Source organism: Brassica oleracea, chromosome C3 (genome assembly GCF_000695525.1).
Source record: "Brassica oleracea var. oleracea cultivar TO1000 chromosome C3, BOL, whole genome shotgun sequence".
NCBI classification, from domain to species: Eukaryota; Viridiplantae; Streptophyta; class Magnoliopsida; order Brassicales; family Brassicaceae; genus Brassica; species Brassica oleracea.
The window spans coordinates 55,559,723-55,574,360 of record NC_027750.1 but is presented as its reverse complement, the minus strand read 5'-3'; the positions used below and the strand labels follow the sequence as shown (position 1 = coordinate 55,574,360).

The window sequence follows — 14,638 nt, the reverse complement described above, 5'->3', positions numbered from 1 at the left end:
CATCAAATCCACCTATTTTCCCAACAAGCTCTCTCTTCACAAACATGGATCATCTCTTCTGGAGAGTTTTCCCGCAAATGAATGATCATCAGTTTGCATGGATACTATGGTACATTTGGAAAGGAAGTAATAATAAAGTTTTTAGTAATCTGGACATTGATCCCATAGACACGCTTAAATTGGCAGAAACAGAATCAATACTCTGGGCTGAGGCACATATATTAAACGAACAGAGGACAGTACCATACGTAGAGGTTACGACTCTACCGTCAATTCCAAGAAGATGGTGTTTCACAGATGACTCCTGGAAAGAGAATGATATTTTCTCTGGACAGGGTTGGCTCAGCACTTTAGAAGGATTTGATGGGCTAATGGGGGCGAGGAATGTTCGGGCTAGAAGATGGTTTCGGAACCAGAAGAATAGCCAGCTTTTACAAGTTATTTGGAAGATATTACGGTCCTGAAAGAAAGTTTCCTCCGATCAGAGATCATCTATGTACCAATGACGCAAAATTCAACGGTGGATAGCCTAGCACGCAGTGTCAGGAAGCAATCGTCTTTCTTCGTTCACATGGATCAAGATCTCCCGGTTTGGTTTACAGAGTCAGTATGAGTCTGTATAAGTTGATGACACAAAAAGAAAATTATATATATAAAACAAGGTTATAAGAGTCTTTTGCCACTTAATGAATAAGATATTTTTGAAAATGTTCTTTCAGTGGTGGTAAAGATGAATAATAGTACCATGAAAATGGTAATCATGAAATTTCTCATTAATTAATCTTAGTGGTATAAGTGTGGATTTACTTCTTTAATAAAACATCTTGGTCATTTTGGTCATTACAAAAACATTTTTAGGGGTATTCTAAGATATTGCTTTAAATTTAATATCAAGACTAAATTTTAAGTGATAATAATTTGTTATTACCAATAAATTGTTTAAAAGAATGTGTGAAGGATTATATTATAATCTGGCACAAAAAAGTTACACAATATTCGACCAATAAAATTATATTGTTTATTATTTTGTTTGTCAACTTTTAAGAACCTAACATTAATATCTTTTTTCAACACAAAAATTAAAAAAATTGCCATTAGATTACAAAATTGGCGCTGATAATAATTTTCTCCAACTTCCATCTAAATTTTTTTAATCATAAACGATCGTTGATGGCTGGTGGCTTTTGCTGCTGATTACCATCTTTCATTTTTTTTTTGTAAATATTTTGATTTGTTGATCGAACTTATGTTCCGGTTTTCAGATCTTTTCTTTCGCTAGGCGATTTTGATGTGCTTATGTTCAACCAAGTCAAAGCTGTTCATCATTCATCTCCTCTCTTTGATTTACGTTGATTTGTTCTCTCCCCCATGAGAACTTTAATCTGTAAATCCCAAAACGAGTGTTTGTTTTCATGTGCTTGTCGAGTGCTGGATCTCCTCTGGGGGAGTAAAAAAATTTCTTCCTGAAAATGAGTTCAGAGTGACTCCTTTTGGTTGAGAATCGAAGATGTTGGATTTAGATGGCTAGTTTGAAGCAGATTAAGTAAAGTTGGGGTTTCATAGAAAACTTCATGGCATATGATATGTTCTTCAACCAATCTGATTATTCTAGGAATTGATGATTGATGGTCATTCTAAGGTCAAACTAGAAGAACCGTCAAACTTTGTATGTGGGTTTCAAAGTATATTCTAAGGAAATGATGGAGATTTATGCGTCTTCTCCAATAAATCGATCTAATGGATGATCGGATGATCGAATCTCTGACGAGAAGATTAAGAGTTGATTTGAGATCCTTCTCACCAACTACTCATTAGTCATTCCAATCGTTAACATGTGTATTTCACGTGTCTGCTTAGCTTTGTAGTTATTTTTTTTGTTGGGTTATGATTTTGATTGTGATCGGCCTTAGAAATTCTTTGCATTGTGCTTTGCCTTTAGTAAAAACATGTTGACAAAAAAATTACATAGTTGTAAGAAAGTTACCCTCATGCGTTTCTTCCATCTTTTTCATACTCCCCATTCAAACTTTTTGTAAAGTTTACAAAATTTTGACCTCATACCTCCATTTACGACTGTTTACCTTTTACTTTAATTAGATAACTAGATTTTGACCCGCGCTTTCAAAGCGCGGGTTTATTTTTGTTTTTTTTTTCAATTGACAAATATTTAGTAAACACAAATTAATTTGGTATAACTCTGATAAATTAATTTTATTATGGGGTTAATATTTTAATTAAAAAATTATATACTTTTAATAAAAATTTATACTTTTCAATAAAAAAAATCAATTATTTTTATGAATGCTTAAATTATATTAAGAAAAGAAAAAAATAATAATTAAGAATAGTTGAAAAAAAATTATTTGAACTTGGACTCAATGGTCCAAAGGGAAAAAAAAAGTGAGAATTGAATCTGATTTTTTAATAGGCCCAAATGGTCCAAGAGAGATTTGATTTGGGCTGGATCCAAAAATAATGACCGAATATAAATTTGTTATTAATATTACTTAATTGCCCTTAATGAAATATGCAATGTTAGTGAAAGAAACATGCCCCTAAGGTAATTATGACAATAGTATCCTGCTTTAATAGTATAGATGACCTTTTCATGACTATCCATACTGATTCCAAGATTTAAGACCTCTACTTTTCATTTTTAATTCTCCACATTATCTTTTCTTTCTCCAACTTCATTCTTCAACTTACTTTAAATTTTACACAATACAATGATTTTGTTTAATAAATCAACACCCTACATTATTAATAATTATTTTTATATATCTAAATTAATAAGCATAGTCTATATTTATAGAGAATTTCAATTATTAAATTTTGTATAAAAATAAAATAGTTTATTTAATTTATTATAAGATTGTTCATTTTAAATAATTATGGGGATATGAAAATATTAAAAATCACTAGAAAGTGACATGTGGAGTTAGTGGTTTCCACTTTTTTCTTATTCTTTTCAACATCAAATAATTCACATCATCATATTTTATTTTATAAAGGTGATTGGTTGGACTGTAACTGTAAAAAATTTACTGTAGAAATTGTACTGTAAGTGTATTGGCTGTAGATGTACATTTACTAAAATATATTTTTCTTCGAAAATTTTTCTCGTAGTTATGATAACTGTATCGTAAATTATTGTTTGTACTTTTGTACAGAATATCATTGGATAAAATGTATTGTAGCTGTAAATTTTTTTGAAATTAGTTGCTTCTGTTTTATTAGATTTTAGAAATTGAAACGCTGGAAATAAGGATATAATCTGAATAGTGGGTCTTTGACCTCTCGGGATCCACGAAAAGCATTAACTTAATCATATGTTTGGTTTTCTTACCGATGGACAGGTTTAGAGCATAATTATCCCATAATCGTTAAGTGGATTTCTTAATGATTATTTAATACTTTAAATGTACTTAAGTGGGATTAAGAACTCTAGTTAAGAAACTTCTATTTTGAGCGGTCCAATGGGAGTTTCTTAATTAGAAGTTCTTAAAAAAAAAAAAATATATATTTAGATAAAATTTATTTATTAAATAAAACATATTAAAATATAACATTTAAAACATTGATATAAAAAAACATAAAAATAAATATTAGTAGAATAATCGAGAATAATTTGAAAGAAACATTCTGAACTCAGTTGTTGTCTTCATCACATCCAAAATTACTCCATAAATGTTCAACCAAATCAGCTTTGAGCTGTTGATGCATTTGTCTATCACAAATTATAGTTCGAACACCCATCATATTGGCGATATTTGAATGGATATCTGTAGAATACGTGAGATCGACATGTGTAGTTCCGGTGTCTTCTCCTTGTTGGAACTCTGAAACATCAAAATGAATGTATCCACTATCATATTATGGAGTATGATACATGCTCTCATAATCCTCTCAATTTTGACTTTATCCTAAAAAAGTGTTGGATTTTTAACAATGGCAAATCGAGCTTGCAAGATTCCAAAAACACGCTCGACATCTTTTCGGACAGCTTCTTGATGTTGAGCAAACAAAGTCGCTTTCGGATCTTCTGATATTGGAATAGATTGGATAAAAGTTGCTCATTCTAAACATAGATCTTAAAAAAATATAAAAACAAAGATTAGTAAATAAACGAGAATAATTTGAAAGAAGTATCCGAGTTCAGTTGTTGTCTTCTTCACGTCCAAATTTACGTCATATATATTCAACCAAATCAGCTTTCAGTTGTTGATTGTCTATCACGAATTTTTGTTTGAACAAACATCATATTGGCGATATTTATAGGTATTTCAACAATAAACCAAAATAATTATAATTTAAAATAAAATAATTTAAAATTAAATCGAAAACTGTTTTATTAGTAAAAATAAAATAAATTTATTTATTTATTAATTAAAAGTGGCTTACAAATACATTCTGGTTACAAAACTAAACCATAAATTAAAAAATAAAATCAAACCATCTCAATTTTAGGTATACACTAAACCAAAAAAAAAAAATCTAAACCTAAAAAAAAAAGACACGCTGCCGTCATCATCTTCCTTCACCACCCGAAACAGGAAGATTGACTGGTATGGCCACGGCGTCTTCTTATTCTTCTGATCCTCACCGGCGGAGTCTCTGATTCGTCATGGGTTCACTTCCGGCGATTCTGCTCACGGCTGCTCACGACCACGGACCAGCATCTCTGCTCACGGTCTACCAAAAACAAAAAAAATAGATTCAACAGAGACAGAGAGACAGAGAAATGGAGATCCATCTAAGAGAAACCAATTGAACAAACAATTGCAGGTTACGAAAGCCATCAGAGAAGACAAGAGAAGAAAAAGAATGACAGAAAAATTAAGGGTTGAGTGACACGTTTGCTCTTTAAAAACTTAAGGATCGGTTATCAAAGACCCACATTAAGGATCGATTATTACAGTTTCATTTAGTTTTCATTTAATTAAATGTTGTTATTTGTTTAAAAACCCTCCTAAGAAACTGCAATAATCATGGTCTTAGCTCCAACATACAACAGCTGTTCTTTCTCACGTGATTTAGAAAACGTATTCGAAAATTTAGTTTTCGAGATTTGATGCTTTGAAGAAGAAAAGCTAGTATTTACTCCCTCTATTTTTTAAATAGTGTAATTTTAGTTTTTTTTTGTTACATAAAAAGAATCGTTTTAGATTTCTAATGCAGTTTTTACTTACTTTCAGTTGAATATTAATTATAAAATACATTGATCTAATAAATAAATTTATTTATCTTAAATATCATTGGTCAATTAGACTTGAAAACATAAATAAATTTTAATCATTTTTTTAATATGTGTGAAAAATGTCTAAATAACACTTATAATGAAACGGAGGGAGTATAAAACAAGTGTTACGTTAGAGTTTTCCTTTCTTAAGTTATCTGTTGATTTTTCTTTTTTTCTTTTTAGTTGATAATTTATGTTCTTAAGTTTATCTAACTTTAAATTATTAGTTTATAATCAAGGATTATCATGATTTGAATTTACTTTGTATGTTGATGAAAAAGAGAACGTGATCTTCTTTTTCAATTATGAATTTATTTTTTCTACGGCCCAAATAATAAGGACGTAGGATTTTTGTCTAAAACAAATAGAAAAGTTAAAGTTTTTTTTTTTTTTGTATCTTGAAAAAATAAAGTTACAACTTGATTGGTAAAAATCTGTAAAATTTTACTGTAGACTTTAATTTAGAAAATAAAGTTAAAGCATGATTGGTTAGAATTAGTGTTTTAAGAAAAATTAAAGCTAAAGTACTAAGGGGGTGATTGGTAATGACGGTAAAAGCTGTGGACAGCTTCTTTAATTTCTAGAACCATCTTTTAAAGTAATCATGTTTTTATTTTAAAAGCTGTAGATAGGCTTTTAATTTCTACAACCATTTTTTAAAGTAATCATGCTTTTATTTTTAAAATTGAATCCAAAGCCAAAACATTTAAATAGGAAATATGTTAGCTTTAGAAAGCACTTTCTCTAGAATTTTTATTTAGTGCTCTGAAAAAATTTCTACAGCAAAATAAATGAAAGTTAAAACTAAAAATTTAAAGCCTAAATTTTAGAGAAAAAATAAAAAGCTACACCTTCAACCAATCAAACCCTAAGTTAAAGCACAATCAATCATCACCAACTGATTTATTGTAGTGATTCAGCTCTTAGATCATTTATTAAATACTTCTATTTTAGAAGTCAAAAGTCAAAAATCAAAAGTCAAATTCAAAAGTCAAAAATAAAAATTCTATTTTAAATAAAATGTGATGTAATTTATAGTGTTATGTATATTATATTTCCATTTAAGAAAATATTTCTCCTTTATGTGCTAAAAGTTAACAAAAAGAACATCATGTAATCTACAACCAGTATATATATATAGACATATAATCATTATTACACCACAATCATTGAAAAGAAAAAAATATTAAACAAAAATATTGATCATGGCGAAATTATCATGTTCTTACTTTCTTGTACTCATGATTGTATTTTCAAGTAATTTCATTTTGCCATTTCCAATTAAAAATGCTAAATATTATCATATATAAATACATATATATATATATATATATATATATATATATATGGTGTGATGTCTTGTTTTTTTTTGTAGTGTGTTTAATGGTTGAAAGAGCTGAGGGAAAACTATGTGAAATAACCATTGACAAAGAACGGTATTGTCCACTATCCTCTTGTGTTGAAGACTGCTACGCGCTTTATAATGGTGTTGCACATTGTTTGGACGATCCTAACGTTCCCGGACCTTCTAACTGTCGTTGTACATATAATTGTTAAAGGAATGACATTTTGAGAAGATGTGATAATTATATTAAATAAATGTAAAGTTTCTTTAATAAAAATAAACATTATGAAGAAAATGTAAGGTTTCTTTAATCAGAATAAAAATCATGGAGATTTTAAATAATAGTAATGCAAAGACTCATATCACTTTGTTAATTTAAAAAAAAAAAACTGAAATTCGATTTTTTTAAAACTATTTTAAAATTTTTGATTTTCAAAATTTTTATTTTTATTTTTAAAATTCTGAACTTCACCCTCAAAACTATCTCTTAAATCTAATCCTTAAATTTATATTAGTTAACCCTATAGATATAAATGTATATTTACCATTTAATAAAACTTTTTTGGTCATTTTTCTCTTTAGAAGCTTTTTTGGTGAAAAAACCTTAAAACCATCCTAGAGAATTTCTTAAATTTTATTATATGGCTAATATGATTGTTTAATTTACTTTAAATAAATAAAAATAAATAAAAATGATAGTGAATAAAAAAATTGTTACCAAACCTTTATTATTCAAAATTATTAATTATTATATATATTAATCATATTAGATAATTTTTATAGCTTTTTTTAATGAAAGAATGAAAAATATTTTTTTAGATTACTATATAATTTTACAGTTAGTTTAATAAGAATTATAATATATATTTAAATGAACCACTATATTTTTAAAAGTCTCTAAGAAGTATTCTAATAATGATATATATCATAGTTCACAAATCATAATAATTCTTAATTAATATATAAGAGATTATAATCGTTTTTTTTCTAAAATAAATTAAAGGGTTGGGTAATAAGATGTAGAACTAAAGGCTCAAATGAGAATAATGGTAACTTTTAAACTCTACGAAAATTTATTCATTGGTCAAAACGTATTCTATCACCTAATCAACAATCATAATATTAATATAAATCAGTATCTAATCTATTAATTTAAAGTCATATTCTTATCTACTATTAACAAGTCATAGTAAGACCAATTAAAGAATTAGTAATTATGACATATTTGATTATTTACATTAATAATAAACCAACTATAATTTGAATTTTATTTTTTAATTATAACAAAATATATTGGAAAAGAATCTAACAGAATCTTACTAAAAATTTAAAAATTTAATAAAATAACACATTAATTAATTTCGTAATTAATAATATAATAATAATATAAATCAATGTTAATTAAAATTTTATTCTAAAACAAGAGAATAATAATTAAATACAATATTTTATAATTTATAATTATATTCTGTATTATATAAAAAACAGAAGTGATTTATGAATTAAATATGACAAATTATCTTAAATATGTAAATTAACAAATTTATTTTTTACATTGTTTCATTTAAATAAATTTTCACTCATCATTAAAATAGATTAAAATTCATAAACTATATAACATTTTTATACAAAAATAGATTTATTAACATAGTTAAACTTTTATATCTATAATTATATATTATTTTTTATTTATTTTGAAACTCTCAAAAATATATATTGTTTAAATATATTTATATAAAAAAATAAAATAGTATATAATAACCTTTAGTTCATATACTATTTAAAAAAATGTTACTAAAAAACTATGAAATTTTAATAATTCATTTACAATATTAATGAAAAATAAATCTTAATTATAATTTTTTAAAAAAATTATAACAAAATTTGTCGAGAAAAATTTAGAAAATATGACCAAAAAATCAAATAAATTTTATAAAATAATGTATTAGTGGAGTAACAAAAACAAATTCATAAAATGAACAATATTTGGGAAAGACAAGAATGAGCAACAAAAAAAAACCTTCATCCTAAAGGATCTGGAGTTGTAAGACGATTGATCCATAAAATTTTCATCAACATTTGGGAAAGACAAGAATGAGCAACATTTGGTTTGCACCGGTTAATAAGACTCACCACTGGTTTATTTCTTTGGTTGGTCCTTCTTTGGCTGGTCCTTCTTTTGCTGGTCAGAGACACGTCCTCCGGCGATCTTAACAATTGGTTCGTCTTTAGGCCTTATTAGCTTTAGCGCCAGATGAACCTTGAGGTCTCCCGCTACTAGCTTCTGTCCAACGTCCAGTAGGCTGAGATTTACTTCTATATATGGAGGGATGATCTCTGCCGGAAATAGAAACTTCACCGTTCTTTTGATCGTATTCAGGGATGTTCCTGCATAAAAATCAAGAAAATGGTGATCAATACTAAAAAATCTAACAAGAAACTAGATACTGCAATCCACAAAATTTATTAAAAAACTAAAAGAAATGAAACTTAAAGCTTCTGCAAAAGGTTAGCCAGACTGGGATACAAGTCATTAAACAAAGCTAAAGATCATTTGAAATGACGATTAGTTGTCACCGTCAAAGGTTAGCTCACTCTAAACCAAGAACGGGGCCAGGGCAGTATCACTTCTCTACAGACTTAGGAGCTCAATGAATTCCAATCAAGTCAATTCTAATGTCCGGCCGAACTACTTAACGAACTCATTGTATTAATCCTGCTTTTAGCATATCTACTCTACCATGCAGGACTCTTTCTCAGCAACCACAAGACAAAACCACATATATGATCACTAAACAGCTTACTCCCATACACAGAGAAAAAATTATTAAGCGCTTTAGCTTAGGTCAAAATCTAGTAATATATTAAAGGAAAATTTAATACCAAGACTGTTGATGTAAGATGTCTGCCCTGAAGTAGTCGATGACGTAGTTGCTGAAGCAGACGTATGTTGAGTGGTGAAGACCATGTGGAGTCAAGATGCTGAGTTAGAATCATTTAGACTTGGAGAGCAAGAGAGTATCTTGGAGATATGGAAAGAGGAATAAACTTGAGAAGCAAGTTTATGACTTAAAGAAAGAGGAATAAGTGCATTCCAAGAAAAAGAAAGTTTGCACTTAATGTTATGGAAGATGTGCATATTGTGGATTCCTTGGAGACTAGGGTTTCGGGAATGTGAAGAATAATATAAGATAGCTATGGGGTCATTTGTATCAAGACAGAGACACATAGACTGATCTTATAGAGAGAGAGAGAAGCTCTTGGAAGTGTTTTGGGTCGTGCTGAAGCAGTGGCTGAAGTACTTGACGGTAGAGAGACATTAGCGGGTAGCTTAGGAATCTTTCAGTAGTGTGTGTTAGGGTGTTAACACTAGACGTGTAAAAGCTGAATTAAGCAGATCTTGTAATAGATTGTTTAAAGGAGATTCCAATAAAGCATAGTGGTTGCTTGTATTTTTTTGTCTCTCGGTTTACTTTCTGCAGTACTATTGTGTTTGCATCTTGCAGTTACAAGTGGTATCAGAGCGGGGCACCTAAGTTATCGGTGTAATCCTGAAGGTGAAGATGGACACGATTGTTTCGGTGCAGAAGGTGATCATGCTGAATGCGGACCAGTATGGTCATTGGAAGGCTCGCATGAAGCAGATGATTCGAGGAATTAATGAGGATGTGTGGACAGTTGTGGAGATTGGTTGGGAGGAGCCTACCATAGTCACGGGAGATGAGAAGAAGCCCAAGCCAAAAGAGGATTGGTCAGAGGCAGAACGCAATGCATCCAAGTTTAATGCAAAGGCGTTATCGGTGATTTTCGGAGCGGTTGAAGCAGGACAGTTCCAGCTGATTCACGGAAGTACTTCGGCTAAAGAGATGTCGGAGATCCTGCTGAATTCGTTTGAGGGAGATGAAAGTGTCAAGAGGACACACCTGGATCATCTTGGGTCGCAGTTTGAGAATCTCAGGTGGTCTGATACTGATTATGTGGCGAGCTTCAGTGCCAAACTCAGTGCTATGGCGCATGAAGCATGTGTACTTGGGAAGAAGTACAAGGAGAAAAAGCTGGTAAAGAAGTTACTACGTTGTCTTCACTACAAGAAAAATGAGTTTTAATAGCAGACCGGAATAGCGTTTTTTACGATTGTGCTATAGTTGACATACCCGTTAGTTTTAGATAGCATTTGTATATTTGGAAACACTATGATAGAGTGGTATATTTGGAAACGCTATGATAACATATGGTTTTATATGTATCACTTGGGTTTTGATAGCAAAACATGATTAAAAACGCTATGTTTGGTTTTTAAATCTTTAAACCCTAAACAAGTTTTTAAACTCTAAACTCTAAATACAAATTTTAAACTCTATTTTAATATCAAATCTTAAATTTAACTTCAAATGTTAGATATAAACTCAAAAATTAATCATTTCCAAAAATTTATCTCAAATCTTAAAATCAATATCCCAAACCTTTAACTTTTAAACAATATACTCATACATTTACACTACAAAAAAAGTCCGCATTGATAGCACATTGTTATAGCACGTAAAACTAAACTGCTATCATAAATGAATTTAAAATTTTCGTACTATATAATAACATTAAATAAAAGTTATTGTAAAATTTCGCTTAAAAAACAAAATTTGAGTTTTGGAACCTTATTTTTCAACAAGAGGGAACTAAAAATCAGTTTGGAGCAAACACTCTTAAAAAAAATTGACAAACTACTTTCCAAGGTCTTTTTTTTTTCAATTACTTTCCCCAAACAATGGATATCTTTTTCTCTTCTCTGGCTTTCTCACCCAAACGGCTTAAAACTCTATCTCTAGGTTTTATTTATTTCTTCGTTTTTGATTTCAACTGCTGATGTTGGAAAAGTGACAACGATTCGCTTTTCTTCTTCTCTTAGTTTGCAATTTCTTGGTTTAGCAGCTGCGTCGGGTCTGAAATTTCTGGTGGAATATGGGATCAGCAATTGAAGAAAGAAGAAGATGAACTCAGGAAGAATAAGAGAGAAACGTCAACCTCTTTCCAGGTTTGTAACCCAAATCTGATAAAAAAATATTTGTACCGACGAACTCAAAGTCGTTTTGTCTCCACAGAGATCGGAACCCTGACTCCGGCATTCCCGGCGATTTGAAATCCGACTCCGACAGCTCACCAGACCGCGACTCTAGGTAAGCATCCTTCTCTATCTGTTCCATCCTCTTTTCATCTCTAGCTAGTCTCTGTTCATCTTCTCATCTCTCTTCTTGGTGCATCAAACAAGATTTGTATGGAGATTCATTAGGACGATGTCACATTTCATTGTGTGTGTTTAGCCACACAAGACCCATAAATCCTTTCATATTGTCGAGAAAAAAGATTCTCTTTTGATGAATCTCTGCAATTTTTTTGGTGTTTGGGATAATCTTGGATTGGTGTAGAGTTCTCAATAAGCTAGAAAAAGATCCCTTTTGACGATGCTAATGGCGGATTAAGCTCTATCATTCTTATATGGAGATTTTGAACATCCAATCGTCCCTTCTTTGTTCTGTTTGTGTAATGAGGATTCAAGTTTTATGTTTCAGTTCTTTGTGTTAGGTATAATACTATGTTCAGGCAAGGAGCAGGATAGATTAGCTGAAGGGTTGGGTCACAGAAGTGTAGCTAAGGTTATCGTTTGATATTTTCTAACGTCGATATAAGGTTCGAACTTAGAAGAATATGTTACAAATAAAGAGCGCTAATCGTGGTCATTTTTCTGCAGGTACGGAAACTATCCACCTGAAGCAACTTGTGGATATAGTTGCAAGCATAAGAAAACATTGGAGGAGGATCCTTCTGCTTTTGCATTTGATGAAGTTTATGATGACATGAAACACAGAGACATTGTTCCTAAACTGCAAGATCGTCAAGACCTCAAGGTAAATGTTAAACCTTCTTTTTTTAGTGTATCAGTTGATATCCTATTACTCATTTAATTCATGGAGACTTGAAGCTTGTCTGTAAATGTAAATTTGTGTTTGACTAGCTTTTCTCGGCTTTTAGGGATATTATATTTTTCATGATGATGGATTAGTTTTGCTTCATGATGATAGATTAGTTTTGCTTTGTGATGAACTTTAGTGTTGTATGATCAAGAGTTAACCAAAATAAGTTTTGATTGTGATAAGTAGTTGACATGTGTTGCAGGATCTGGTAAAGGGGTTTCAGACACTCCCGTGACGCTCCATATTGCAAATGCAGAGCTTGCTCCAACTCACCCAATCTGTCTAGGTCTGGCACTGAACTGATGAGTTATGTGCAGGCTCCAAAAACTTCACAAGATAAAATGGCTACTGAGCTTCAAGACAAATAGAAAATACTTGCAAATCAGATGATCAAAATGCAAAGTTTTGTCTATTGTTTTTGATTCGTTGTTGATCCTTACCTGTAACATTGTTTTAAGACTGCTATGTTTTTATAAATCAATTTGTAGTTTACAAATTATGGAATATATTTTTTACCAATTAAAAGGAGGATTAACAAAGGAGTGATATTTATGTTTAAAAATTAAATTATATTTTATATTTATAAAGTTCCTATTTAAATAAATTAAAGATTTTCATATAATTATAGGGTTTGGAGTATAGTGTCTCGGGGTTTAGTTAGATTTAAGACGTAAGACCAAACTTTTAGATTAAATTTAAAATTTGAAATTAACTAATGAAAAAAGAGTTTTAAAATTTTTAGTTATAGTTTATGGTATATGATAAATTTGGGATATGATATATATAAGTATAGTTTATGGTTTGAGGTTTAAAATTAATATTTGAAATTAAATTTATAAAAATATAAATTTTGAATGAAACTTAAAATCTAAGATTAAAATAAGAAAATATTTAAGTTTTGAGGACTGTGTTTAAGTTTTAGTTTTTAGGGTTTAAACCCTAATCCCTAAACATAAACTTTAAAACTTCATTTTTTCATAATATAGCTATAATCTTAAATTTAAATTCAAAATTTAATTATTTTAAAATACAATATATAATTTAAATTCTAAACTTTATACACTAAATCATAAATCTACACCCTAAATCTAATCTCTAAACCCCAAAATTAAACTCTACATACAAAGTCATAAATTTAATCTTTTCAAATTTAGTAAATCACACAACATCAAAACTCAAATACAAAAATATAGATTTCAAATTTTAAATTATAATATCAAATCAATTAAAGTTTAGCTAATTTAATAATAACTATAAATAAATAAAAAGATAATATGTATTTTTTTTTGAGCCATTGATTGATTTAGATCAAAAGTCCAAAATCATTCTCTCAGCTATTCTCATCCTTTTCTCAATTGGTTTGGCATGGATCACCTTTTCCACCCTTGGATAATATTGAATCAACGCTCAAGATTAATTGTACTTTTACATTTGTTTTTAATTATTTTTGCGATCTGAGATCTCGTGTTTGAGAAGAGAGAGAGAGTTACAGAAGCCAAAGAGATAGAGAGAGATGGAGTTCGAGATGGTAGAGTTGTGTCGGAGAAGACATGGGAAGGGGCTCGATTCCGTCGCACTCCGTTCGATTCTGTCGTAGTCTTCACCACCACCACCATGGTCACCTCTTTCTCTCTCTCTGTCTCTCTCTCTCTCTCTCTCTCTCTCTGTTTTGATTATGTTTTTCTTTGTGGGCAGAGCTGGTGGTCGTGAGCAGAGGAGACAATACGGTGGTACCCAGGACTGGTATGTCTCTGGTCAAGATCTGCGTTGGCTTCACCTCCTCACCACCACCACAGGTAAACTCACTTCACCTTCCTCTTATATGTTCTCTTGTCATCTTCTTATAAATTTGTGATTAATTTTTATTTTGTTTACAGATTTGTTAAGGAGCAGGGAAGTAAAATCAGTGGTGTGACATAGCGGCGACTCCGGTCAAGCGTGATGCAGCAGTGGTGCAAGCCGGTGGTGGGGTGGTGGTCATGCGGTGGAGATGCGGCGGGGACTGAGGAAGATCGTCTGATTGTAGTTTGGTGGGTGTATAAGGTTTAGTTAGGGTTAATTACTAAACCAATTTGTAACTGTAAACCA

General features: G+C 30.3%; 1 protein-coding gene and 1 long non-coding RNA gene across 8 annotated transcripts; both read left to right on the top strand.

Moving 5' to 3' along the window:
- Positions 1 to 11,310: 11,310 nt before the first annotated feature.
- On the top strand, positions 11,311 to 13,075 carry LOC106332065. 6 transcript variants are annotated; one of them, XM_013770528.1, is made up of 6 exons: positions 11,311 to 11,407; positions 11,511 to 11,613; positions 11,681 to 11,693; positions 11,724 to 11,755; positions 12,328 to 12,484; positions 12,737 to 13,075. In XM_013770528.1, exons 2-6 carry the CDS (start codon positions 11,570 to 11,572, stop codon positions 12,851 to 12,853), a joined length of 363 nt encoding a protein of 120 aa, XP_013625982.1. In that variant the 5' UTR covers positions 11,311 to 11,407; positions 11,511 to 11,569; the 3' UTR covers positions 12,854 to 13,075. The 6 variants fall into 6 exon arrangements, with proteins under 6 accessions (XP_013625982.1, XP_013625980.1, XP_013625981.1 ...); XM_013770526.1 differs by having other exon boundaries at positions 11,313 to 11,407; positions 11,681 to 11,755; XM_013770527.1 differs by having other exon boundaries at positions 11,316 to 11,613.
- Positions 13,076 to 14,009: 934 nt separating this feature from the next.
- On the top strand, positions 14,010 to 14,448 carry LOC106333409. 2 transcript variants are annotated; one of them, XR_001268362.1, is made up of 3 exons: positions 14,010 to 14,167; positions 14,246 to 14,346; positions 14,428 to 14,448. It is a non-coding gene; the product is annotated as an uncharacterized LOC106333409 (long non-coding RNA). The 2 variants fall into 2 exon arrangements; XR_001268361.1 differs by lacking the exon at positions 14,010 to 14,167 and having other exon boundaries at positions 14,174 to 14,346.
- The last annotated feature ends 190 nt before the right edge of the window (positions 14,449 to 14,638 follow it).